A 24,787-nucleotide genomic window follows, 5' to 3' on the forward strand; every position below is an offset into this window, starting at 1 on the left:
TTTGAAAACAGACGTTTTAATACAAGTGATTTCATAAATGGACTAACAAATCTTAAAGTGAAGATGGAGTGACAGACTTGTAAAGCAGGGTGCAGGCTTGTATTCAAGAGATAAAATCATCTGTTCTGCTGTTAGTCCGGTCTGTGAGATAGCACCAAATAGTTGCTACGGAGAACTGTGTGCCCTGGAGAGCTCCAACCATCAAAAGAGGACGATACACCCTTGTTCTGCAGTCTTTGTCAGGAAAAAGCAAATAATACAGTGCTATGTTTGATCTTCAATGAAAAAAAACAAAAACAAAAAGCTAGTGAAGAAGCTACAGAGGGCCTCCACTGGTTGTAAAATTTCTTTTTTAAGCTTAGATGAATCATCATCTGTATCAAATTCTGCCCAATTTGTAGTAAATAGTGTCCGGTGTGGCATTCACTCTCTCAAGAAATGCTAACTGGAAATTAAGTACTTTAAGCTTTAGTTTTCCCTCTCACCCAAAGGCTTCAAAACACTTTATAAGTGTGTCAATAAAATCTCTTCAGCATTCCTGAGAGATCAGCAGATGGATCTATAACTACCTCGAACGGTAGATAAACTCCTAGGCAGCGTGACTGACTCCAGGGGATAACCCCAGAAATGGAAGGCAGGCAGAAGTACTGGGGATGGGGGGAAATCCCGCATGGACCCCTGAGTTTCAGGAGGTTGCACAATTGTGCAGCTCTCTTCCTTTGCATCGGCATCATGAAACACCATGCACGGATGCTCCGTGTCTCAGGTGTGCAGTCTGCATCTCGGTTTGGGTGAGAAATGTGACCAACAGCACCTAACGCTAATGCTGAAGTCCTGTGAGGAGGATCGCTCGCGTTGGGAACAAACCTCCATAGCCACGTGTGGGAGTGACTCTCTCCCCTCGCCTAGCGCATGATAATAGTATTATTGTAGAACGGTGTTTCATGGTCACAAGGCAGTGAGCTAAGCGCAGATACAGCTCCTGGAGAAATAATTCCCTTGTACTTTTTTCTTTCCCTGGCTCATTTCAGGCCTGTGTGGTGCCTGAAGCATGTCTCCTAAGAGTTGTCAGTGGCAGTCCCCACGCTACGTTTCAGCTGGACCAAACGGCTTTCTATCTGTGCCACAAAGCTGCTGAAAAATCACTATTCCCTTCTATAAAGCCGCCAAAAAGCACACTGAGCCTTCAGCAGCAGCTCCCCAAGCCCTAAAGTAACCTCCTGCGCCCTGGGATGCGGGGCCGAGGCTGTCGTACGTCCCGCCCGGGAGAAAAAGGGGGCGAGTTTATTTTCAGCCCCATCCCTGGGGGGAGAAAGGCCGCCACAGGCCCCCGGAGGCCGGCCAGCCGGGAGGAAGGGGGCCGCCAGGCGCCTCACGGTGGTGGCGCTGGAGCCCGTGAGGCGAGCGGGCCCCTGCGGGCGCAGCCTCCCGCTGCCAGCCGCCCGGCTGGGTCAGGGCGCCCCGTCCTCCTGCCGAGGCCGCCCTTGGGATGGGGATAGGGATAGGGATAGGGATGGGGATAGGGATAGGGATAGGGATGGGGATGGGGATGGGGATGGGGATGGGGCCGCCCTCGGTGTCCCCGCCGGCCTGAGGCACCGCCCGCCAACGGCCGCTGGGGCGGGGCGGGGGCGGGGCGTGTGCAATGGAGGCGTGGCCGGAAGTTCCGGGTCGGAGGGAACCGGAAGTCGGGACGTGGCCGCCGCAGCGGAGCAGGAGGCGGAGGGCGGGCGGGAGGGAGGCGGCGGTGGAGGAGGAGGAGGAGGCGGAGGAGGCGGAGGATGGCGGCGGTGCTGAGCTCGGACCGGCTGGAGGTCTCCGTGGACGGGCTGACGCTGAGCCCCAACGCCGAGGTGCCGCACTGTGATCCGGGGCCGGGGGAGCCGGCGGCGGGGCGAAGCCGAACGGGCCCCGGCTCCCCGAGCCAGGGGGAGGCCGGCGGTGAGGCGGCGGAGGAGGCGGCGCTGAGCCCGGAGCGGCGCTGGGGCTTCGCGCTGGAGGAGCTGTACGGCCTGGCGCTGCGCTTCTTTAAAGGTGAGGCCGCACGACGACGTGGCCAGCAAACCCCCCGCCGGGACCGGGGCGGCGAGGCGGGAGCCGCTGCGTCCCGGGAGCCCCGGATTCCCCGGGGGTCGGTGTGGCGGGCGCGGCGGCGAGCCGGGGCGGTCGGACGGAGCTGGCTTGCGGGGATGGGGTTTCCTTGGGGTGGGGGGAGAGGCGGCCCCGTCCGCCTTGTGTGCCCGCAGCGAGGGGCCGGGGAGGCATTTCCTAGGGTTTGTACCGCCCGACCTAAAAACACAGAAAAAAATAAAAAAAATCCTTGCTTGCGGCGTGCGGAGAAAAGCTTTGCAGGCGTAGTTGAAGAGTGCTCTCCGGGAGTGTCGCCGAGGCTGCTGACTGCCCGGGTGCTGGCGTGAGATGTCGTGCCGTCTCCATGGGATGCCAACTCCATGTCTGGCTCCGCAGCCTCCTGTGGCCCGGGCTCCGGCTGGCAGCTGAGCGAGGGAGCCATGAGATGCCCACAAGGTTGTCGACCTGGAGCTGTTTGGCTTGGGCTCCCCTGCAGCCAGGTTTGGTTCCACAGGAAGGCAGAGGGACCATGCCGCTCTTGCGTTCCTTGAGAGGAGGAAATCGACGGTGTGTTTTTTGAGGAAGAGCTGCCTCCACTGTAGCGTTGCATTGCTGTACAGCGTGTGAGCACCTCGCAGCGATGTGTATCGCTTTGCTGGCTCTCGGGTGGCTGCTGTTTAATGTGGGGCACAGATCAGATCCTCTTAACAACCTGCCTGTGCTAGGGAAGATACAGCTCTGTGCTTAGAAAGGTTGGGCTTGAGGCAGGCAGTTGTTAGATGACCCCCCCCAGGAAGGCTGCCACGTCTGAGGGCAAGCATACCGGCAGGTGGAAACTGTGCTAGAAGGACAAAATTGTCCATTTCCTTTACGTTGGCTAACCTGCATCCTGATAGTTGTTAGGAGCATGTGAGGCTCTAAGTGATTTTCTTGAGCTCTAGTTCTTTGACCCTGTTCTGATGTCCTTCCACAAAACATTTTTTTTTGTTAGCATGCTAACTTACAGAGAATATTTTTTCTTAAGCTATAAGAACTATAAGGGATCATAAGAGTCTAATTTTTTTCTTTTTTTTTTCCTGTGTCGGAATCTGCTACAATCAACTGTCAGGTGGGAAGCATTGTGACTTCTGTCTGTTTACTGTTTCTGTAAAACAAGCTGCTTGAAAGGGTTCTGGTTTGGCTTAACGAGCGTTTGATCTTAAAACATGATGCAGAAAGAATTGTCTCTGCAGTAGCAAATTCCTTGTCTCAGTCAACCATGGCCTTATTTTGTATTGGGTTTAATATTCTACTGGAACCAGTATTGACGGTGTAAAAATTACACACTATGAATGAGCTTATCTGCATTATTTATAACCTATGTCTATTATGTCTCAGGTTTTAATGAAACGTTTGCTCTGCATTTGTCCCCTCTTGGATGGGGAAAAGTCAGTAGAGTGTTACTTGCTTCTAGATTCCAGTCTGTTGTGTTGTCTTGACAGTGGATTTGTTTTTGCCTTCCTTTTATCAAAAGCTTAATTTCAACATGTTTCATCTTACTGCTGCTCTTCTTTTAATTTTCTGCAATTTCTTGTAACGCATGTGTTTGCTTATAAGAGGAGAACTTTCCACATTGTGTGGAGTTGTCAGACTTCCCAAATGAAGACCTTGTTCCTCTATCCTTATGGCTGGAATAAAAGTCACATGAAGTCATTGCCCATATTTTCATCTGTAGTTTTTTTGCTGAAAGTGACACAACATGAGGGGTTTTATTTATAAATGTGATGGTGAGTTACAGGAGCTCGTAATACTTGGATTACTGATTCCGCTAGCTTGCTCTGTATCTACATGTCTCCAAAAATAATTGGTCTCGTTTCCAAAGGATTTTCGTGCATCCACTGTCAAAACAACTGTGGGAGTGGGCATGCTTGTATAGCAGCCTTGTAGATGCCAAGGAACAAATATGGATTCCTCCTTTACTTCAAGGAGGAACATACGAGGGATCTGAAGGTTGATCCATGTTAATAGGTCAATGCTGAGAGCTTGTTTCTGACCATTCCTCTAAAAACTACACTGATTTGGAGGTGGGGGTGTCTTTGAAAAACTTTGTCTTTCTTACAGCTAGTTCATAACTATGCCACAGTGTATATTAGCTACTCACACAGCTGCCATGGAACAAACAAGTGATTTGGGGCAGCACTTGTTTGGGAAAACGGTGATGTCGGGATTAAATGTGATTATTGGGATGGAAGGATCTCATGTCGGGATGTCCACCAGAGGAGTCGCTGGGTGAGGTCAAAGGGTAAGCAGCGATCGCTAGTTAAGCAGCTTCCTTTCTGCTCCAGTGTACAGACTGCGTTGTCTGGTTGTAACTAGTGATATATCTTCCTTGAAAAGCGGAATCTGATCAAAATACTTTGAATTTGCTTATTACAATGAGTGCTAACACTTGTCTGTGGTGGCATATTGCATGTAACAGAATTGCCCGAAGACAAGACGGGGTGGGAGTGTGTATAAACAATGTGAAAAACATAACTGAAACTAGGCTAGGATATTAAAGAGACTCAAAGCTACTTTATTCTGTCTCTGATAAAGACAGAAGCAGATCTAAAATGCTTGACCCTGGGTCACTTCAACTGTCAGGCCGTGGGCCGCACAGGAGATGCGTGCTAGCTTTTTTTAGCATCCATAATGGCTTGTGAAAAAAGCTTTTCAGAATAACAGAGGCATAGAAAATAGGTGGTTAATAGTGCTCCCGTCCATTTTTCTGTGAGAATCAAGAGCCTGCCTTACAATACGCACTCTTTCCCTTGCTGCTCTGTCGAGCCAAGTTCAGGTCGACCAGCATTTTGGCTGCCATTAAGAAGCTGCTCCGCTGTGCTGGATCCAGAGTACAGTGGAGAACGCAGTCATGTTACTGAAATGACTACGTTTCTTCATCTCTTGGACTGTCTGTAATTGTGTGCCCCAGGGCAGCTGGCAGGGAAGTGTCTCTGAGGGTTATGCTGCCTGTGGAGCTGGTAGGAGCTATGCCAGTGAAGGTACATTGTTTAAGGTGTGAGCTGTGTCCTGCAGTAGGAGGGGGTGGCTTGCATCGCTCTGCCAGCAAATCTCTTCCGGTATCAACCTGGTGTTATGGTTTTCCACATCCTGTCATTGAAATACCATCGCACCCAACCTTCAATATATGACGGTCCCTGAAGTGTTCATGCACTGCCTAAAGTGATTTACAGTGTACAATAGACAGTATACAAACCATATCATTTTGGTATCTAAAAACTCTCCTGGTATGTTAAGTACTCCAATTTTGATTGCTCCAAGTTCTTTCCTCCTTTCCTAACAAGAATGCATCTTCAACCTCAGCAATACAGCATTCTAAATTAATTGTTTGACCTCTTTTTTTTTTTTTTTTGAGGGCTAATTTGATGGCATGATTGTAATTCATAAGTTAAGTAGGCTCTTGTTTTCAAGAGCATGAAAACCCCTATAACGTATCTACGTTTGATGTGAAGCTGAGCTTTCATCACGCTTAATTGAAAGGGCCGGTTGGTAACTCTTCTGTTGATGCAGAACATCTTCAGGAGAGGAGAATTAAGACTGTAAGAGCGTACTGGGATCTGCAGGCAGCAATTCAGTTCTTGCGCTTCTCAGTTTTGGTCTCACTCATTAAAACTTTGCAAATGAACAGCATTAACATATGTGACTTCTGCTTTTAAAAGCTATGAGGTGAAAAATCGCACTTCACAAACTGTTTTCTGGCTGCTTCTAGGTGACTCAACTGAATGCTATCCCCTGGGAATTAGGCATTTAGTGTGAGTGCAGTAGGTGAAGTCGGAGCGGAAGCTGCAGCATGTTGTGCCATGTTTGTTACAGGGGAAGAAATCTGAAGTTACATAGCAGTAAATGTATCTTGCATGTGCAGTCTCTTAAGAATATTTCTTAAACTCCCTTGGGTCTAAATTTGTGGTTTTATACCAATTCATGTCAGCAGTGCAGTGCTATGTAGTGACATAAGCCTCTGTTATCTGCTTTGCATTGCTAGTTGTAGCTTCATCTTTCCGTTTTCTTCGCGTGCCAACAGAAATGGTGGTCTTCAAGCATGCAGTTAATTACCTGTAGTGCAAGGAGGGTGGTTAGTGTTGTAACTACTGATTTTTCTGGAGTTTTTAACTGAGTTGCCCTCGATGGATCTCAATTTTGCGGGCGTCTGAACAAAGTAGCCACTGTCAAGGAGAGCAGTGGTACGAAGGGCTGTTAGGCATGTAGGGATTTCCCTTCCAGGGGTGACAACACAGTAATAGCGTGGTGTGGTTTTGTGGCACACGTCAATGAGGCCTGAGCTTGCAGTAAGTGGGAGCCGGTCTTTCTCTGTGTTCTGCGTGAACTGCTTCATGTCTTTAGTGAAGTGCATGTTTATATGTATGTGTGTGTATATATATATGGGCCCTTACTGCAGAATGCCTAAAGCATCGTAGGTCCATAGTCTGCCTTGTTCATGTAACCGTACCCTTAATCACTGCTTGAGTTTGATCTGTTAGTGGCTGATGCTTAAGTGTAACTCGACTTGAGAAATTGCCATTTCGGGTGAATGATGGTTTGAAGTATTGTCGGTAAAGAAGTCTCCTGATCTTCTGTAAGAAAGCTGAGCCTTTCTCTGGCCCTGTTGGGTCAGGCATACCAATGGCATAGGAAGGGCTGTATAGTTGCTGTACTACTGCTGTGTACATCCTTTGGGTTTCTTTGTGTGTTCCCTAGAGCTCTTTGAAGTTCTTCAGCTTCCTGGCAGCTGTATTAGATGTGTGGGTAATACCTGCTTAAATGGTACGTTCACGGATGCTTGAATAAATTTGTCACTTCTACTTGTCTGGACTCACTAATGTTCTTTTTGGCATATTTGACTCTGTAGATGGCTTCAGGTCCTCTGGTTCAGTTTAATGGCAACAATTCCAAATCTTTGGGATAACTATACAGTGTGTCTCACGCTGAAGAATTCAACTGAAAAGCAGGCTAGTATACAGCTTTGCTCTCTTGACTGGCTCCAAATACTTCGAGAGTTTGCTTCCAGTCTGCATTATCTACAAGTCACTGAATGCCTGTCTCATTTTTCTCATCTGTCTGTTTTCCTCTCTTATTTAGCTGGTTTGTTCTTTTTCCCTTGGGTCACCATTCTTAGTAAATGCAGCTTTTGGCTTTCCTTGATAGTTAGGGCTTGAGGTCTGACTTCTCTATTCTGTGAAAATGCAGGCGTGCTATGCATAGCACAGGAAACAATGTTTTTTTCCCCTCTTTAACCCTCTTCAGAAGTGAGTTAAAATACTGATGATGATAGCTGGCTTAAGTAGCAGTCTAGTACAACAAACAGCTCTGGTTTTTGGCAGACAACTGTAGGTATACAGGTTGTGCAAGGTGAACTGTGCCATAGGGACCCCCTTGAGAAGCGTACTTAGCTCAGAAGCCTGTCACAATTTCAATGTAGTACCCTTATCAATTGACTTGCTTTTGAGCATGCTACCCCAGGATAGTAAGTATGATTTCAAAGTGTGGGCTGTTTATCGAGGCTATTGGAAGTGCTTGCTACCTAATAAGGAAATTCTGTGTTAAATGTGAAGTGTGAAGAATTGAGGATAAAGCCAAAGGTTGATTTGGGTGGCCTGAGCGAAGGAGACCTTAGACCCAGGGAGAGGGCTGACCAGGAGGTGGTGATTTGCATCTCTTAAGGATCACAGACTTGTTGGGGTGGGAAGGGACCTCTGGGGATCTTCAAGTTTATCCCTCCTGTTCAGAGCAGGCTTCTTGGGACTGTGTCCCTTTGGGTTTTGAATATCTCCAGTGATGGAGATTTCAAAACCTCTCTGGGCAACCTGTTACAGTGCTGGTTTATGCTTAAGTGGAACTTCTTTATTTCAGTTTGTGTCATCTGCCTCCTGTTCTTTCACTGGATACCACTGAATAGACTCTGATTCAGTCTTTACATCCCCCCTTTCTCCACCCCACCAGGTATTTTTGGAAGTAGATATTTTTGTGGAGACAGGCTTCCGGCTTTTGAAGCTGAAAGCTATATTTGCTGTAAGGTGGTGTGACACTGGGGGAAGAGCGAATGCTTGAGATTCTAGAAGAGTGAAGTGGACCTCTAGGAATGAATAACAAGCAATTAAATGTTTACCTTCTTAATTCTTTGATTCTTGCTTCAAAACGAATGGCATACACATAGTGGTTCCTTGTGATGTTTTAATTGACTCAGTACAGTAACACACTGAACTTACCCTGTCAGAAATACAGCTTCTTGCTGTGACTTGCAAATGCTTTCCCTCTGGGGGTTGTTTCCAATTTTCAGAAGTATTTGCGCTGAGTTTCTCAATAAGCCATAGTAGAGGTGTTTCCCCTCCCCTTTTGTTCTGAGACTCTGCTTCTTTTCCTGTTAATAACTCTTATTCACAAGCATCAGCTGAGGAATTTTGCAATATGTAAATGTCAGCCCTAAAGTTTGACTGTGAATTGGACTGTTCAGTTTGGGGCTGTAAACAACTTGCTCCAAAGGAGAGCTGGAAACTAGTGGCAGCTCTGCCTGCAGTTCCTGACTAAACAGAGAGCAGTTAGTAGTACAGTCGTATGAAATGACTGTGTTTGCCTCTGGTAATACCTTCCTCATTTCAGCCCTTCCAAAAGGAGATCATGCTTATTTATTTGTTTTCCTGTTCAAGTAAAAGGTCTTTTTTTAATGAGCAGTGTAATTACATATAGTGGTGCCTGTTTCTTTGATATGTTTTGACAGCTTGAATGTGCTGAGGTAAGTCCTAGCTGACTAATTCATATGTAACCTTAAATCAATGCAAGTCTCTTCTTACCAGTAAATGCGTGGCAGGATCTAACTGGGACAGCTTCAGAAGTGTTGTTGGCATGGAGCCATTGGAATTCTGATTATGTTCAGGCTTATGTTACCCGTGTCTTATGGCCAGAGCGCTCTGTACGTGTTGGTGCTGATGGAGTCACCTCTAAGACTTTTCATTGTGAGGGGTTATTCCAGCTGCCTTGGCAAAGTGCCACAATCAAATTCCCTCAAGGAAAACTCTCCCTTAATTCTAATTTTTCCCTCTCTGCAGTTTTCCTTGCCTCGAACCTTGCTTGTCCTGCTTTCATCAATGCAAAGAGCATGAAAGGGGAGCAATCTATAAAGTTAACATCACACCTTTCTTTGTGGAAAATCCTTCCTATCCACACTACAATAGACGTGGCAGATACATTTGAATTCAAGTTAAGGTTTTTAAATATTTCAGAGATATGGATCCATATGGTATGATGTTCAACTAATTAACATAAATATTTATATGATAACTTACTAGCTAAGATTAACTCTAGATGGTATGATGAAAAACACTTCACAATTAAGTTTCAGCAGCTGAAGTAGATGTGTTTCTTCAGGACAGGTCTATATTTTATTTGAATAGAACTGAATTAATTTGTCTAACCTTTTGTGACTTATCTTTCTTATTCCTTTTTTACGGAGGAAATCATGGTAGAGGTTATTCAAAATGCTCTTTGCTGTCCTGTGCTTGCTTAATCACAACAGTGAAATTTTCTTTTTTTCTGCAGAAAAAGATGGCAAAGCCTTTCATCCAACATATGAAGAAAAACTCAAACTTGTGGCACTGCACAAGCAGGTTCTGCTGGGACCTTATAACCCTGACACTTGCCCTGAAGTTGGATTCTTTGATGTGCTGGGGAATGATAGAAGGTAAAAGGGCTGGTGCTCTTCTTGGTCTTAATTCTGCTTTTCCTCTCTGAAGAAAACATCATCCAATTTCCACAATAAGAGAAATATGTGGGTTGCGTCAGTGTGTGTGTATGGTAGTGGAAAGTGAGTGGCCTCTTCAAAAACATCGTAGAAATCTGAGTCATGGTTCAGTAAAGTAGCTAACAGAAAATTGTTGGGTTTTCTAAACCACATTAGGAAAAGCTGCTGTGCCTACGGTCTGATTTCTCATAGTAGTTTAAGACTTGGCTAACTCTGCATTAATGTGCAGGCCCACGTTTTGTCTTAACTCCGTGCGAGGGTTACAACAAGCCAAGCCTTTTGCTGATGGTAACAGCATTCACCATAGCTTTTGTTAATACCAAGGGTAACTTCTGAAATCAGAAATCTGATGCATTCAAACTCTGAGTAAATTTTGATGAGATCTGAGCGGTCTCAGGCACGTCTCTTGTATTGCTTGCAGTTCAGGCAGCAGTTCTCTTGTTCATTGTTGCTTTTTCTAGTTGTGAAGGCGATGTGCGACACAGCACTGGCTTCTTGGAGCTCGACCCAGTGTACTGCTTTTGCCCAGAGGGACGTAGCTTTCCTTTAAGAAGAAACAGGCCGTTGCATTCAGCTGTCTGAAGCACTATAATTGATGGTTGTTACAGTGTTTGTTCATCCAGGAAAATGTATGCTTTTTTTCCACAAGCTAGAGTGGAAGAAGGGTAAAAAATATTTCGGGTTCATTTGTAGCTGGGAAGTTTTGGGATGTAGTTCAGAATGCTAAGTAGGGTTGATGGTATGTATGAGATTTCATATAAGCACTCAGTTATGTCTGTCTGAAAGAGTTGTTCTGGTGCAGGCAGAAGAGAGCACTGTACTGTCTTTGGGGAAAAAAGTTGTTGGTTCTCTGAAACTGCATATGATGAAGTTTGGTCCCTGGTCTCCCACCTTTCTTCTTTGCTGGGTTCTTAAGAGTTCATTGCTGACTCGGAAGAGTTGAGTCTTCTGTTATTTCTCTCTCTCAGGAAGGAATGGGCTGCCCTTGGAAACATGTCAAAGCAAAAAGCTATGACAGAATTTGTTAAGCTCCTGAATAGGTGCTGCCACTTGTTTTCAACATATGTCACTTCCCACAAGATAGAGAAAGAAGAACAAGAAAAGAAAAGGTAATGTTTGAGTCCTTTGGTGTTGAAGTATATTAAGTGTGTTACTCTTGACCTGTGGATAGTGTCATAGCTAGCTTAGGTTAAAGTTGTCTTGGGAGGATAAATACTTGAAGCTTAGGTGGCTGTGGTACCATTTAATCTCTTTAAGCCTTTTTATTTTGCCAGTAATGAATGATTGTTTCTGAGGTGAAGACACCCGGAATACAAGGAGTTTTAAAAATTTTGCTAATACTGTCATCTGCTTAAGAAATCCATGCTTCACAAAATGTATGCCCTGATATGTCTGTGGACTAAACTTAGGCAGAATGTGAAATTGTCAGGTGCTTTAAACTCCTATTCTAGTATGGGTTAGCAAGTTCACAAAGGCTATCTTCTACTATCATTTACGTATCGTGTGATTATTAAACTATAGTATCGATGTAATCATTGAACATAATGTTAAAGCTTGGAAGATGTGTTTAAGGTTTCTAGGCAATTTTTTTGTACTGTTGTCTGCTATATTGGAATGAAAATCAAATTATAATACAGAATTTACACTTGTCATACTGCAGAGTGCAGTAAAACTAAACAGTAATCTGTTTTGTTCTTGTGTCCAATAAGACAATGTTCCAGGACAATTTAGGTGGGAGGAGATTATACCAAACAAAAAGCCTTACTGGGCAGGCAAAAGGCAGGTTACAGCATGTTGAAAGTAACTCCTCCTAGGATTGTAGGAAGGCTGAAATAGCTTATTGAGTGGATGTTGCAGAAGAGAAGAGGAAGAACGAAGGCGGCGTGAAGAGGAGGAGCGTGAGCGTTTACAAAAAGAAGAAGAAAAACGTAGGCAAGAAGAAGAGGAAAGACTGAGAAGGGAAGAAGAGGAGAGGAGGAGAATAGAGGAGGAACGACTTCGGATGGAACAACAGAAGTGAGTGGCTGAAATAAATAATACTTCAAAGACAATAACAGCCTTGCACTTGAGTCAATTGTATCTAACTTTCTAACTAGTTATGCTAGAATTGAATACCTGAAGTTCGGAGCACTCGAGTCTGGCAGTGACATTTGCATCCTTAGTTAAGAGGGATACAGTTAGCAGAGAATAATTATCCTAACATGTTATTGTATGCAGCCTTCTCAGATGAAAGTGCCAGAGAAGCTTTGTTTAAAGAGAAGCTCTGGGGGTTTTTGGGTTCAAGGGCTGCACCTCATGAAAACTTGTGGCTCTGGCTTCTGAAGCGTTTGAGCTGTGACTTGAAAGTTTCTATCCTTTCGCAGAAGATGGAGCCTAGAAAAAGGGTAACTGCAGTTCAGTGGGGTGTTTTGAATGCGTGGCTGAAACTTTCTAACTTGATAGTCTAGCACTACCTCCTTAAAGGTGCTCTCCTTCTAGGAAGTGTAAAGCGTCTGCGGATCTCATTTGTACACTGGCAGTCACTGGATTTTAGAATATTTCGAAAAGAAGTACAAAATTCATGTTCAAATGCACTTAACCTCTGTTTGTAGCTTGAATTAAATTGTTTACTTAGAATGCTGTAGTTACATTTCATTGTTTCCATGACATCCAAATGCTGAAAACATGGATCTGGCTTTGCACATACAATATTTAAGGGAATAATAAATTATCAAAGCTGTTCCACGTCAGTCAGCAACCATTTTCCATAATAATAATGTCTTTGCACGGGGTGTCTCCGAAGTAGATCCTGCACTTGCTATGTAGTGGTTTTGAGAAGGGAGCAAATAGTTAATCCCCAAGTTTTACTGTTTGTATTTTACACTAATCTGGCTCTCACAGTGTTAAACAGACATAAATGAGCAGAGAATACAACAGAAAAACGTTGCACAGCGCTAAGTAACAGGAAGTGTGATATACCTTGAAGTTAAGAGATTACTTTTTTTATATGAATAGTGGTTGTAACAGGTTACAGAGTTAAAGAATTTAGACAGAAAAAGAATGCAGATACATAAATACAGGCCAAGTATATCTAAAGTCACCGTTTTGCTGAAATAGTAAGTCTTGCCCTTTATGGTACAAACCAGTCTAATACTGGAGCTTTTAGAGGATGATTTTGGGGGAAGGAAGAAGGGTAGGAAACAAAGTACGACTCCTGCATTTGGGTGGTACTTCATTCTTCCTCTGAAGCATCAATAGCTGGTCACTGATGGATGTAATGTGAGACAAACTGAGCTCTGGATCTAGTTACTTTTTCACTCTATAGCTCCTGTTAGCCCTCTGGAGAGAGGAGGAAAACTGAGTTTGTGCATACGTAACCCACATATTCCTCCTGAAGTTTCAGCAGTTGAGTTTATTAAAGGCACAGATACCCTATCTGGCAGCATTTTTTTCATTCCTGAATTAGTCAGTCATGCTAGTCATATGTTTGCATACTGTCCTGGAAAATTAAGATAGTAATGTGGTGTGTTCTTCTTAGATTTACCCGAAAGCATTGCTGTGCTTACCGCAGCAGGTCTGTTCTTATCAATATTTGTAGAAGGGCTGCTAGAAGGACGGTTTCTGCCTTTTCTGGAAGAACCAAATCTGGGATTTTTCCATTGATTGAGAAATTTAGTCATGCATTTTTCTAGCACTACCTCTTTATCAGACTACAGATTGAGAATTATGTAAGAGCTCTTTTTTTAACACTCGATGTTTTCAAATATTGGGTAGAAATGTTGCTCCCTTCCTTATATTCTCAGCATATTTTTAGGCGAAATTCACATTTACATTACTTCCAGGCTCTGCTTCATTATGTAGATTTGTTTTAATTGGTTTTCACAGGAATTGAATTAACTGTCTTTGAGGCCACTTAAATCACTTAAGTACAGGGATTTCCCCAATACCCTCAGCTGCTTGTAATCTTCGTACTCTCCTCCCACCAATCTAGGCAACAGATAATGGCAGCGCTGAACTCCCAGACTGCCATTCAGTTCCAGCAGTATGCAGCCCAACAGTATCCGGGCAACTACGAACAGCAGCAGATCCTAATTCGGCAGCTCCAGGAACAGCATTATCAACAATACATGCAGCAGTTGTATCAAGTCCAGCTTGCACAGCAACAGGTATGACTGACCAGCTGAGAAACTTAAATTTTGTCCCAGGCTGTCTTTGGGAGATGTTAACTTGTCTGCACTTAGCCCCTTGAAAAGCTAATTGCTACAAGTGGAGATAGTGTCCTAGTGGCTAATGCTGCTTCAGATTCAAACACCAAAGCCCTTTTATTTAATCTTTTGCAAGTAGTTTTCTGAAGCAGCCATTAAGAAAATTCTAAGCAGCCTTTACTAATTACTTGGATTGATATTATTCTTGGAGACCAAATGTGAAGTGCTCTGCTGCAGCATCTATTGTGTGTGTAATTTAACGGGGGTAAATGCCAGTGCATCTGAGCATGAACAAACCTATTTAAGTGATTCTCCATGTAGGTATCGCACCTGAGGATCTGTGCAGAGCAGCAGGCTTTGGTCAGCCATGTGTTTCCAGCTGAACATGCGTGCAGCACTGTCACATCACTACAGGGTTTGAGATTGCTCCTCCCTGTTGACTTGAGCACCACTGACTTCTCTCTCCTTTTGCATCTATTGTCTGACATCAGTATCTAATTAAGTTGTTTGCCTGCAATAGACTGCTCGTGGTTTGGGTGGGAGGACAGACTTTCATATTTCTGGTAGCAATGGGTAGCAGAGGTACATTACTACTTTGCAAGGGTTTTGTGTCTGGACTTGAAAGGCTGCTTTTCTGTTTAGGGGAATCTTGTATCTTTGGCAAACATGACGTATTCGCATCTCAAGCTACTTTAAAATTCAGGGATGTCCATCTGTAACAGTCTTAAACATATGTAAGCCAGACTTCAGATTCTAGTGTGTCTGACCTCTCTGGGCAGGACCTGAATCTTAAATGGCCTATGACTGCCAGCTTAAGGTTTTTGAGGTTTAAAAAGGTTTAAAAGGTTTTGAGGTTTACCAGCTTAAGGTTTTTGTTTTTGAGCTAAAGACTTACCAGGAAATCAGTTACTGAATTTTAAGTCATTTGTATTTTGATGAAGCTGATGCCCTTAGCAAAGAACTGTCCAAGGAAGGAAGCTATGTGAACCTGCGTGGAGGAACCCATGTGAACCTCATGAAGTCCAACAAGGCCAAGTGCAAGGTCCTGCACCTGTGTTGGGGCAGTCCCCAATATCAGTACTGTCTGGGGAATGAATGGATTGAGAGCAGTCCTGCAGAGATGCACTTGGGGATGCTGGTGGCTGAAAAACTGGATATGAGCTGGCAATGGGGTCCTGCAGCCCAGAAAGCCAACCTTATCCTGGGCTGCATCACAAGAAGCTTGGTCAGAAGGTTGAGGGAGGTGATTCTCCCCCTCTACTCAGCTCTCATGAGACCCCACCTGGAGGACTGTGTCCAGCTCTGGGGCCCTCAGCACAGTAAAGACATGGACCTGTTGGAGTGGGTACAGAGGAGGGCCACGAAGATGATCAGAGGGCTGGAGCACCTCTGCTGTGAAGACAGGCTGTGTGTCTTCACAGTTATTCATCCTGGAGAAGAGAAGGCTTGGGGGAGACCTTATTGTAGCCTTTCAATATATAAAGGGGGCTTATAAGAAAGATGAAAGCAGACCTTTTTACCAGGGCCCGTAGTGACAAGAATCAAAGGTTTTAATCTCAGAGTGTAGTTTTAGGTTGGACAGATGGAAGAGGGGTTTTTTTTGGTTTTTTTTTTTTTTTTTTTTTTTACAATGAGGGTGGTCAGACACTGGATCGAGTCAAGTTGCCTGGAGAAGCTGTGGATGCCCCATCACTGGAAGTATTGATGGTCAGGTTGGATGGGGCTTTGAGTGGCCTGATCTAGTGAAAGATGTCCCAGCCCATGGCAGGCAGGTTGGACTAGATGATCTTTCGATGTCCCTTCCAAGCCAAATCATGATTTGATGGAGTTGAGGTGATACAGGAAAGTCAGAGGCTTTGTGCCCTGTCTGCCAGGCAATGAAGTTTATCTTTCAAATCTCTACTTGTCCAAGTCTTGTAGAGGAAAGGATGAAAAAGAAGCACGTAACAGAGCTAAAATTACCTAATTCTACTTCAGACTTCCCTGGAGACTCGGGTACCCTCCGTAACACTTGGGAGGAATACTTTCCTTTCAGATGCCTGTAACTCAGCTGCCTTGGAATCCCTTAGTGCAGTTAAAAAGTGCTACTCTGTCATGGTTGCTTACAGACCAGCTTGTGATACAATTAATTCTGGAAAGGCTGTATGCAATAGCTTTCTAGAAAAGTTCTCACCACTTTACATTGTCTCAGTGCATAGAACTGCTGTAATAGAAAGCGGGTCTACTGTACAACTGCTCAAATTTGAAAGGTAACTAATGTTTTATTATATTGTCTTCATACTCCTTCAGGATACCTATATTCCGTTCATTCATCAAAATCATGTGCTTATTAGGTTATTCTTTACAGAATAGTACTGTCAATTATACCTTTTCCCTGTCCAACAAAAAAGCCTATGTAATCTCTCTGTACTGATAACTAGGAGCAGGGGAATAAGCCTTGAAGCTAAATGGGTAATGCATCCTACTTAAAAACCAAAAGGATGGTTGTTACCTTGTATAATCTTGGTTTTGGTGTATTTAATCCTTTGCACAGGGACAGCATCATAAATTCTGTCTGAAGAGTTTCAATGTACGTAAGTTATATTCTAAAAGCAGCACCTCTGAGCTTTAATAACTCTTCTCCCAGACCACTTGCTGTCCCTGTGGCTCTTACGCTTCCTGCTTTCATATTAAATAACTGCCTTTGTCAGGCATTGTGGATTTGATAGAGAACCCTGTTGAGTAAGGTAGCTCACAAATTGGCAAGTACTTAATAGACCTTAAATACTTCCAGCTCTTTTTAGACCTGCATGAGCTCAGGCCAAAACCCTTTCAGCTCGCTGGTAAAAACCAGCAAACGAGTCATCACTTTCAATTTTGAAAGAAGTGTTATAGGGGTTACTGACATGGAGAACTTCCTAGTTAAGTGCAAGAGTTTTTAACGTGTGTGTGCCCTAATTAACTTGAAAGTTGACTCTTTTTGTCCAAATTGTATCCATCAGTGTGGAACAAACTGACTTCACTTTCCCTGATACTAAGTACATGTAATTCTCACTGGTTAACATGTGCTGCCTCTGGTCTTTTGTGTCAAGCCTCCTCGGAGGATGGAGGGTGACACTGTTTGATTTTTAATGTGTCTTTATGTGTTTATGTAGAGACTCTTGGAAGGTTTTAGTTTTATTCAACTTAATTTCTGTTGTTTTAGGCAGCCTTACAAAAACAGCAGGAGGTAGTTGTGGCAGCGACAGGAACGCCTCTGACTACTGCCTCAAAGGTGAATGCACCTGCCCCAGGGGACACCCCATCAATTAATGGGCAGGCCAGTGCACATGCAGACAGCCCTGAAAAAGAGCTGGATCCTGAGGCTCTGGAAGAAGCACTGGAGAATGGACCAAAAGGTAGGACTAGCTAGATTCCTTAATTAAAAATAAATGGCGAAAGCCTTTCTTAGGATTCAAATGCCTTAAGTATGGTTACTATGGCTCTTTGCTTGGCTTCATTGGGCTATGCAAGAGCTAGGTTTGATTCCTGGGTCCAGTTTCTCTCAAGGTAAAACAATATTGCAAAGGCAAAAATCAGCTTTGAGGAGGAGGGAAGTAGGATGCAGCAAAAGTAGGCAAAGTGGATGGGATCCAGAACCTCCTTTCATTCTTGATTTGAAGGAAAGAAACATAAATAGTCCTAGGAGAAAGCTGTTCTGTGTAGAAATGCATTCACTCTTATTTGAACTCAGGTCAAAATTGAGTGATTTAGCCTTGAGATTAAAATAAAGCCAAATTCTTCTTACCCTCTCTGAATCCTGCCATGCCTATGGCTTAGCCCTGTCCTATGTGCAGCCTGGACTACTCTCTCCTCACATTTCCCATCTTTCTCAGACAGCTTCTAGGAAGCTGTGGAAGTGGAGCAGGAAAAGTAGCCTCCCAGCATCTCTCTTGTCACTGGTATTTTTGGGTGTTACCTCTATACTTTCATCCACAATCAGTAGTCCTCAAAAGACTTGCTTGGATACCAGTATGGAACCAACAGTAATACAGTCCCTGTCGGCGTAATGAGGTATTTAGTTATTTTAGTCAATATTCGATAATTTCTAGACAAACCCACAACCTCTGGTTCTGTCACATTAAAGCTCCTTTCAGTGAAGGGTTCTGTGCAGTGTAACCCCGTCGCCTGTAGCACTGTATCTGAGTCTTTTCTGTGCAGCGCTGTTGGTTTAAATGTGGCACTTGGGTAAACTGCTAGGATTTAAGTAAGTGTGCAGTGTTATATCTAAACTTGCACTGCATTTCATGCAAGTTTCAACTGTGAGAAGATGTTTCTTCAGTAAAAATAATAAAAAAAAATTACTGGGAAGCAACTATGATGCTTGTGGTCCTCAAGTGCCCCTAAGGCATGGTTAAGTATTCAGCATAAACAACTAAAAAAAAGCTTAACTGGGGTATTTCCTCCCCTCTCTCCAGATTCTGTTCCAGTGATAGCTGCCCCATCGATGTGGACACGGCCCCAGATAAAAGACTTCAAGGAAAAAATCCGGCAGGATGCAGACTCTGTGATCACAGTGGGCCGAGGAGAAGTGGTTACAGTTAGAGTACCAACTCATGAAGAGGGGTCTTACCTCTTTTGGGAGTTTGCTACAGACAATTATGACATTGGTTTTGGGGTGTATTTTGAATGGACAGACTCCCCTAATACTGCAGTCAGTGTGCACGTCAGCGAATCCAGTGATGATGAGGATGAAGAAGAAGGTAAGCATGGTTATTTATATAAACCAGTCTTGTCAGTCCTGCAGAGCTTGCCATGGGGGAAGACCCAACTGATTGTCTTGTGTAATCTCCTAGTTCCCCCAGCTTCCATCTAGCTGTAATCTTGTCTTCAATTTTGAAGAGGAAGTGCAATTCTGAAAGTAACTTCAGTCACCTCATTTGATCACAGATAGGTTAAAGCAGTTGAGGGTGAGAAAATCCTTTTCCTAAGTTTTACTTACTCCTTAGTGTGCCCTCTTGTCCAATTCAGCAAGCTAGATTGAAACCCGTGCCATAATAGAACATAGTGGATCTGCACACTGAAAACCTTAAGAAAAATCGTGCCCTGCTCTTCATGAACTTTTTCTAGGGGGAAAGTTTCCTTGAGACTTCAACAAAACAGCTTAAAAGAGCAATTCCTGATAGTGGCCAGGACACAGGTCACAGCCTTTACCTACAAGGGAGTATTAGCATACCATCAGAAAAAAATATTTTGAAATGAGGATGTGATTTTTCTTAGAAGGAACTGCTCTGACATAGGAAGCAGTGGCCTTCTGGATATTACTACTAAGTAATCGGTAAGTATGTCAGATCAGTAGCAGTCAGTTAATGTGGGGTAATATCTTGATGGAAACTAGAGCTTGGCATCTCTGTGAATTGACCCAGCTGTGCTGGGCAGATAGGTGTGGTGGGTTTTAATATTGAACTGTAAAATTAACGATAAAGTGAGCATGCTTATTGTTCCTCCTGCTTTTGAATGCTTTAGCTACAGCCTTGGTATGGACCCCTTCGACTCATCTGATTTCTAAACTGACAGAGAGTGCCTTGTCCTCTACGGATCAGTCTGACTTTCTCTTGTAAAGCGTCCACCCATGTTAACTGACGCTTTTTTTTCCTTGCAGAAAATACTAGCAGTGAAGAAAAAGCCAAAAAGAACGCCAACAAGCCTCAGCTAGATGAAATAGTGCCTGTGTACAGACGAGACTGTCACGAAGAAGTGTATGCTGGCAGCCACCAGTACCCAGGGAGAGGAGTTTATCTCCTTAAATTTGACAACTCCTACTCTCTATGGAGGTCAAAAACAGTTTACTACAGAGTTTATTATACTAGATAAAGGTGTGGCTGTGTCTGAGGCTGGGCTGTGCAGAAGATGTCATTTTATTTGGAATTTTCTTCAAGCATAATGGATCCTTTTGAGTCTGTGTTTTATCCTGTCTGTATCTGTATGGTTTGTGTGAACTTTAACAAGTAGACACTGGGATCTTCCTGCTCCATGACACTAATGCATATTGCATTGGGCTTAACACAGGATCTCCCTAGCCCTTTTGGGTATTGGAGTTAACCAATGGAAGTCATTGGCTCCAGTGCTAAGGTCACATCAGTTGCATTCGTTAAAGCCTCATGAAAAAGGGGGAGGGAGTTGCTGGTTCACTGGCCGGGTGATCTGATGTTTCCAGGTCTGGATGCTTTGAATAACTTGTTAACAGTTAATTGAAAGGTCCCATCAATAACTGATAGATTTGGATGCAGTTTGCTGTGTAGCAAGTTTCTCTTAACTGTAATTGAATGTCAGCCTTTTACACCATTAAAACTTGAAACTTTAAGTTGATGCAGTTTAGAAACAAGTTGTCTCGCTTCTGTCCTCATCGAAGAAGAAACATTCAGTTCCTTAAACCAGGGTAGTGACTAAGAAAAGGATGAACAGCATGCTAAAAGTACAGCAAATAACCTCTTCTGAAGATGTAAACTGAATGACAATTAAAAGTATATGTAACAAGAAGAACCTTAATCTCTATGCCCCGCTGTTAACCCTAGAATAAAAAAGGTCATTTTTTGAGGTTTTGAACAAGGGCACAAACTATTTCTAAGTTTGGTGGGTTTCTAAAGGGGTAGACTTGAAAAAAAAAAATATATGTACAAACCTGAAACCAGTTTTCTGCACAATGTTCTGGTTTGTCTGTTTTTGTAAAACCTGAATAAGCACATTGTGCATTTAAAGAACAGTAAGTCACTTTGCTAAAGTATAGGAGTTTAATGTTGCACTAATTATGGAAATCGCTGCCAGTCCATTTTAGTCTGAACTGGTGATACTTGGGTGCAGACTTTCTGCTTTAATCTGTAACTGGCCGCAGAAAGGCAGAGTGCACATACAGATACTTAGTAATGTAGCTTTAATCTCAATTCCATATGGTTTGGTTGGGGCATTTTCGTATTTTGTGTAGTGGAAGAAGTGCAGGTGGCTACTTGACTTGAGGTCACAGTAAGAATCCGCTCCCCTTGGAGCCCTGCGCCCCAGGGTGAGGTGTTGCAGCGGCGACGTGCGTAAGTGCTCTCTGCATGGGTAATGCACTTTGTTACTGAGAGAAAACGGTTCCTTTGGGTCTGTCAGATCAGTCCTTGCAGTAAGATTTCCATTGATTAGCTGCAGCATGTACAGTTCCCTGGCAAATGATGTTGGGTTTGCAGGATTTGTTTGAATAATCAGTTTGTACATACATGATACTTTTATTTTTCTCATACCAACCGTGGAGATACTTCTCCTAGCGTGCTTAACTTGTCATCTTGCGTTTTGGTTCAGCAACACCATACCAGCTTATAGCTAGCTAGTGCTGCTTTATCCAAAAACACTGTACAATGTTCTGCTCTTGTGTACATACAGTATATAAACCATGACTTTAGAAAGTACCTTGCTTTTAAAGAAAACTGTATTTAATGTAAAAAAAAAAAAAAACCTTTTAAAAAGGCAGGCACTAATATATTTCTTCTGGTCTTCAGTTTAATTTTTTTTGTCCATACAAAAATGTTATGACTTTTTCCTCTAAGAATATCTGTTCTTGGGAGTGGTGTTTGTCGCTTTAAATGGCAGCACTTACTGTCATGTGCTGGATGTTAGAACTTTTACGTTTTCAAACTTTTTTTATTGCCTCTGGCTGTTGATTAGTACAGTACAAGTGCGATTTCAAGATACCTTGAGATAGTATTTAATCCTAATTAAAATACATTTATCTGTAATGCTGTTGCCTTTTTATTAATTTGGAAACCTTGGCATTGCTGTGTATGGCTGTTCGGCTAAGATAAGCTGGTCATCTTCCCGCTGGTTTTTAAAAATTCGGTGCAATGTTAACGCTGTGGGTTTAGCAGCCAAGTCACTTGGGCCAAAGGCTCTGTCTGAGAGGTGTTGCTGGCTCGCTGGATGAGGCCGCTGTCAATACTGGAAGAGCTCAGCTTGAACAGCATAATTGCTTTGGGTTTTGATAGTGATCTTCTGTAGCAGGAAGGATTGGCTGTGGGCAGCCAAAAGTTACGAGCCATTCTCCTGCCTAGAAGAAAGGTGCCTGCCTTTGCTCTGAGGCTTAGTGAACCCAGCCCCAAGGGGCAGTAGGGGTGGCTTGCCTTGTCCTGAAAAGCCCGTGGCCAAAACGTCGAGAGGCAGGCAGGACTGTCCACGGTTCAGACTGAACAAGAAGAAAAGCATGAACCTCGATGCACAAAGGCTAGTTATGTGAAGGTTTCAGTTGGCCAAAATCACGCTTTGCTGCTTACCTGCTGTTAGCAAGTAGCTTATCCTGGAGCTGAGGCCGGAGGCGGGTTTTGCACTAGTTTGATCCATGGGCCAGGTCACCTTGGCTCCATCTGCCCTCATAGACAGTGGCCTCAAGCTGGTGCTTCCAGCCCTCACCTGGGGAGCTGAAGTCCCTTCAGTGAGAGCAGAACAAGTGCTGCGCTGTTAGAAGCAAGATGCCGAGAAGTTCGATGTACCATATAGTCTGGGCATGCTACAAACTAGTTTCGCATGAAATGTGCAGGTGCATTGAAAACCAAAGTAATTACAGCAGCAAGCCTACCCCAGCTGGACCTAGTTTACCTGTCTTGTGCATGTCTAAATTCCCCTTTCTCCAATTAAAAGTGAAGCACTGTTCTCCTCACGGCTGACTTAAGGCAGCTCTCTTCCACAAGAGAGTTATTGTAAACACTATCTGCAATGAACTGAGTCACTGGCAATAAATCCAGGTGATGCAACATAAACAGGCTGGAAAAGCTCAGTTCCAAATATACCAGTCCTTTGAGAAAAGCTGAATAATCAGAGGGACAAACCCGTGTTAGAAATGACGACGTTTTGAGAACCACCGTCAACATGGGTGTTGCTTGTGCAGCCTCTTCTTTGAGGCGGTTGCGTGGGAGATGCCAAGGCGAGGTCTTCCCTGACTCTGCTCTTCCAGGAGGATAAGCAGTACAATTGAAACAACTTGCTAATTAAGGCACCGGGCTGTTGTATGATATTATCCTTGCGTATCCTCTTTGCTGTCCTTCCTTGCCCCTTGGCTTTTAGCACTTTCCGCCTTGTACTCTGCTTTGTAAGTCGTAGATTAGAACATTGTGTGATTCAGAGCAGCTGGATGCAACCTTTGAGGTAACTGTAATGGGCAGGGTCATAAAATCAGTGGTCTGCTGTCAGGGGAGGTCTAAGGGATGGTTTAGCTGTTTAACCTCCTCCTATTTATGCCGTTGCTCTAGAAATTGTGAAGGGGCTGCATGGACCTGTTGAAGTACAAAGAAGCAACGTAGCCATCCTTCACCCGAGGGGCAGCTATTTCCCCAGGTTGATTAACAGCTCAGGGCAGTAGTTAGCCTTATTAATCTAAAGTAGCAATGTGAAGGCTGCTTTCTGACAGATCACTGTTAATGCTCTTTCTAGCACCAGGTCCTGCAATCCCTCTCCTCTTCTCTCCATCCCCTGGTGTATGTGCAGTGAAAAGACTGCAAGGGAAGAAGCCAGCTCGAGCCCCCTAAGCTGTCTCGGCCTGTTGGACTCCTCTTCCTGGCCTCTGGGTTCAACTCCTGTAGCTCCTGCTCTTCCTCTGCCGTGTTTGGCTGCCACTTCTCCACACTCTGGGGACTGGGCCAGCACCTTCCATCCCTGTGGTGCTGCTCAAAGGCACCAGCTAGAGCAAGAGCTCAGCTAAAATACATACGCACCCAGGATTTGCGGAAATTACAGTTTCCTATTTGAAGCTGTTACTTCCTAGCTTTTTCTGCTCTGATGTCCCCCCTCATTCCACCTCCCTGCAGAAACACAGGTCAAATTAATAAGCCCCCAGCTCCTGCTGTGAGTTCGTTTGCAGACCAAGCTCAGGTGCAAGTGCTTTCAGCTTCCAGTACCAGCCTGTCTGTGCAACATGGGGAAGCAGCGCACAAACGGGGACGCTTTTGGAGTTGGGTCTCTGCTTTGCCACGTGCTGGTGGTAAGAAAGAGATGTGTCGTAGAGATGCGCCGGTCCCTGCCGTGACATTGATCCCATGCTCAGCAACAGCAGCTTGCTTGCGTTGGGCCCAGGTTTGATAGGGCAGGTCACAAACGTGAGCTACGTGATTTTAGATCTGTGGCTTAAAAAATAAAACTCCTAACCTCACACCGCAGCTACATCCAGCACCAGGCGCTGGAAGATTAACCAAAGCATGGGAGGGTATCCCAAATCTTTCCCCAAATGCCGCTCGTCTGCCAGACCTGCCAGTTGCACATGAAAGGCCTTTCAAAGGTGTGGGTTGTGGTGGCACAGTGGCTTAAAGAAGCGTATGAAAGCTTTTAGATTAGTATTAATACAGACGTTGCCGTGCAATAAAGCCGTCACATATGCAAAGTTGTTGTTTGGTATCCTAAAAATAAGAAAATCGTAAGGAATGAGGAAGAAGGAGGTGATGCGTGTTCTCTGTAAGAATTCTGCTCCTGGCCTTCACCATTTTCACCTTGTACCATCTTCATCATACAGAGTCACAATGAAGCTGGTGAGAGACCTGCTGCTTTTAATCAGGGGGCTCAACATTGGCAGGCCAGATTTGGGGAATTAATCCCTTATTTCAGCCTACACTTCTCTTGAGCTTAGTGTTTTCCTTGGTGTTGGACTTCAGGTGTTGTATCCCCGCTTCCGTTTTAAGGGAGCATCTGCTCAGCGGTGGTCACTGTTCTCACCCAACCTGGCGCCTGGTCTCTGCCGGGGCCCAGGAGGAGGTTTGGTGTTACCCTCGCAGCGTGTTGGAGCAAAAAT

At 44.3% G+C, this 24,787-nt stretch overlaps 1 protein-coding gene across 2 annotated transcripts; it reads left to right on the forward strand.

Annotated features, from left to right (window-relative positions):
* The first annotated feature begins 1,746 nt into the window (after positions 1 to 1,746).
* ACBD3 (acyl-CoA binding domain containing 3) lies at positions 1,747 to 21,737 on the forward strand. Of its 2 annotated transcripts, none has more exons than XM_063328180.1 (8): positions 1,747 to 2,034; positions 9,640 to 9,781; positions 10,810 to 10,950; positions 11,699 to 11,857; positions 13,812 to 13,986; positions 17,210 to 17,402; positions 18,462 to 18,746; positions 19,646 to 21,736. In XM_063328180.1, exons 1-8 carry the CDS (start codon positions 1,782 to 1,784, stop codon positions 19,855 to 19,857), a joined length of 1,560 nt encoding a protein of 519 aa, XP_063184250.1. In that variant the 5' UTR covers positions 1,747 to 1,781; the 3' UTR covers positions 19,858 to 21,736. The 2 variants fall into 2 exon arrangements, with proteins under 2 accessions (XP_063184250.1, XP_063184252.1); XM_063328182.1 differs by lacking the exon at positions 1,747 to 2,034 and adding an exon at positions 4,293 to 4,351 and having other exon boundaries at positions 9,617 to 9,781; positions 19,646 to 21,737.
* Positions 21,738 to 24,787: the final 3,050 nt, after the last annotated feature.

This window comes from Chroicocephalus ridibundus, chromosome 3, assembly GCF_963924245.1.
Source record: "Chroicocephalus ridibundus chromosome 3, bChrRid1.1, whole genome shotgun sequence".
Taxonomy (NCBI): Eukaryota; Metazoa; Chordata; class Aves; order Charadriiformes; family Laridae; genus Chroicocephalus; species Chroicocephalus ridibundus.

Coding starts and splice junctions, on each gene's coding strand:
- ACBD3 (XM_063328180.1), top strand. CDS start 1,782: ATGGCGGCGGTGCTGAGCTCGGACCGGCTGGAGGTCTCCGTGGACGGG. Junction 9,782..10,809: donor GTGCTGGGGAATGATAGAAG/GTAAAAGGGCTG, acceptor TCTCTCTCTCAG/GAAGGAATGGGCTGCCCTTG. Junction 13,987..17,209: donor TCCAGCTTGCACAGCAACAG/GTATGACTGACC, acceptor CTGTTGTTTTAG/GCAGCCTTACAAAAACAGCA.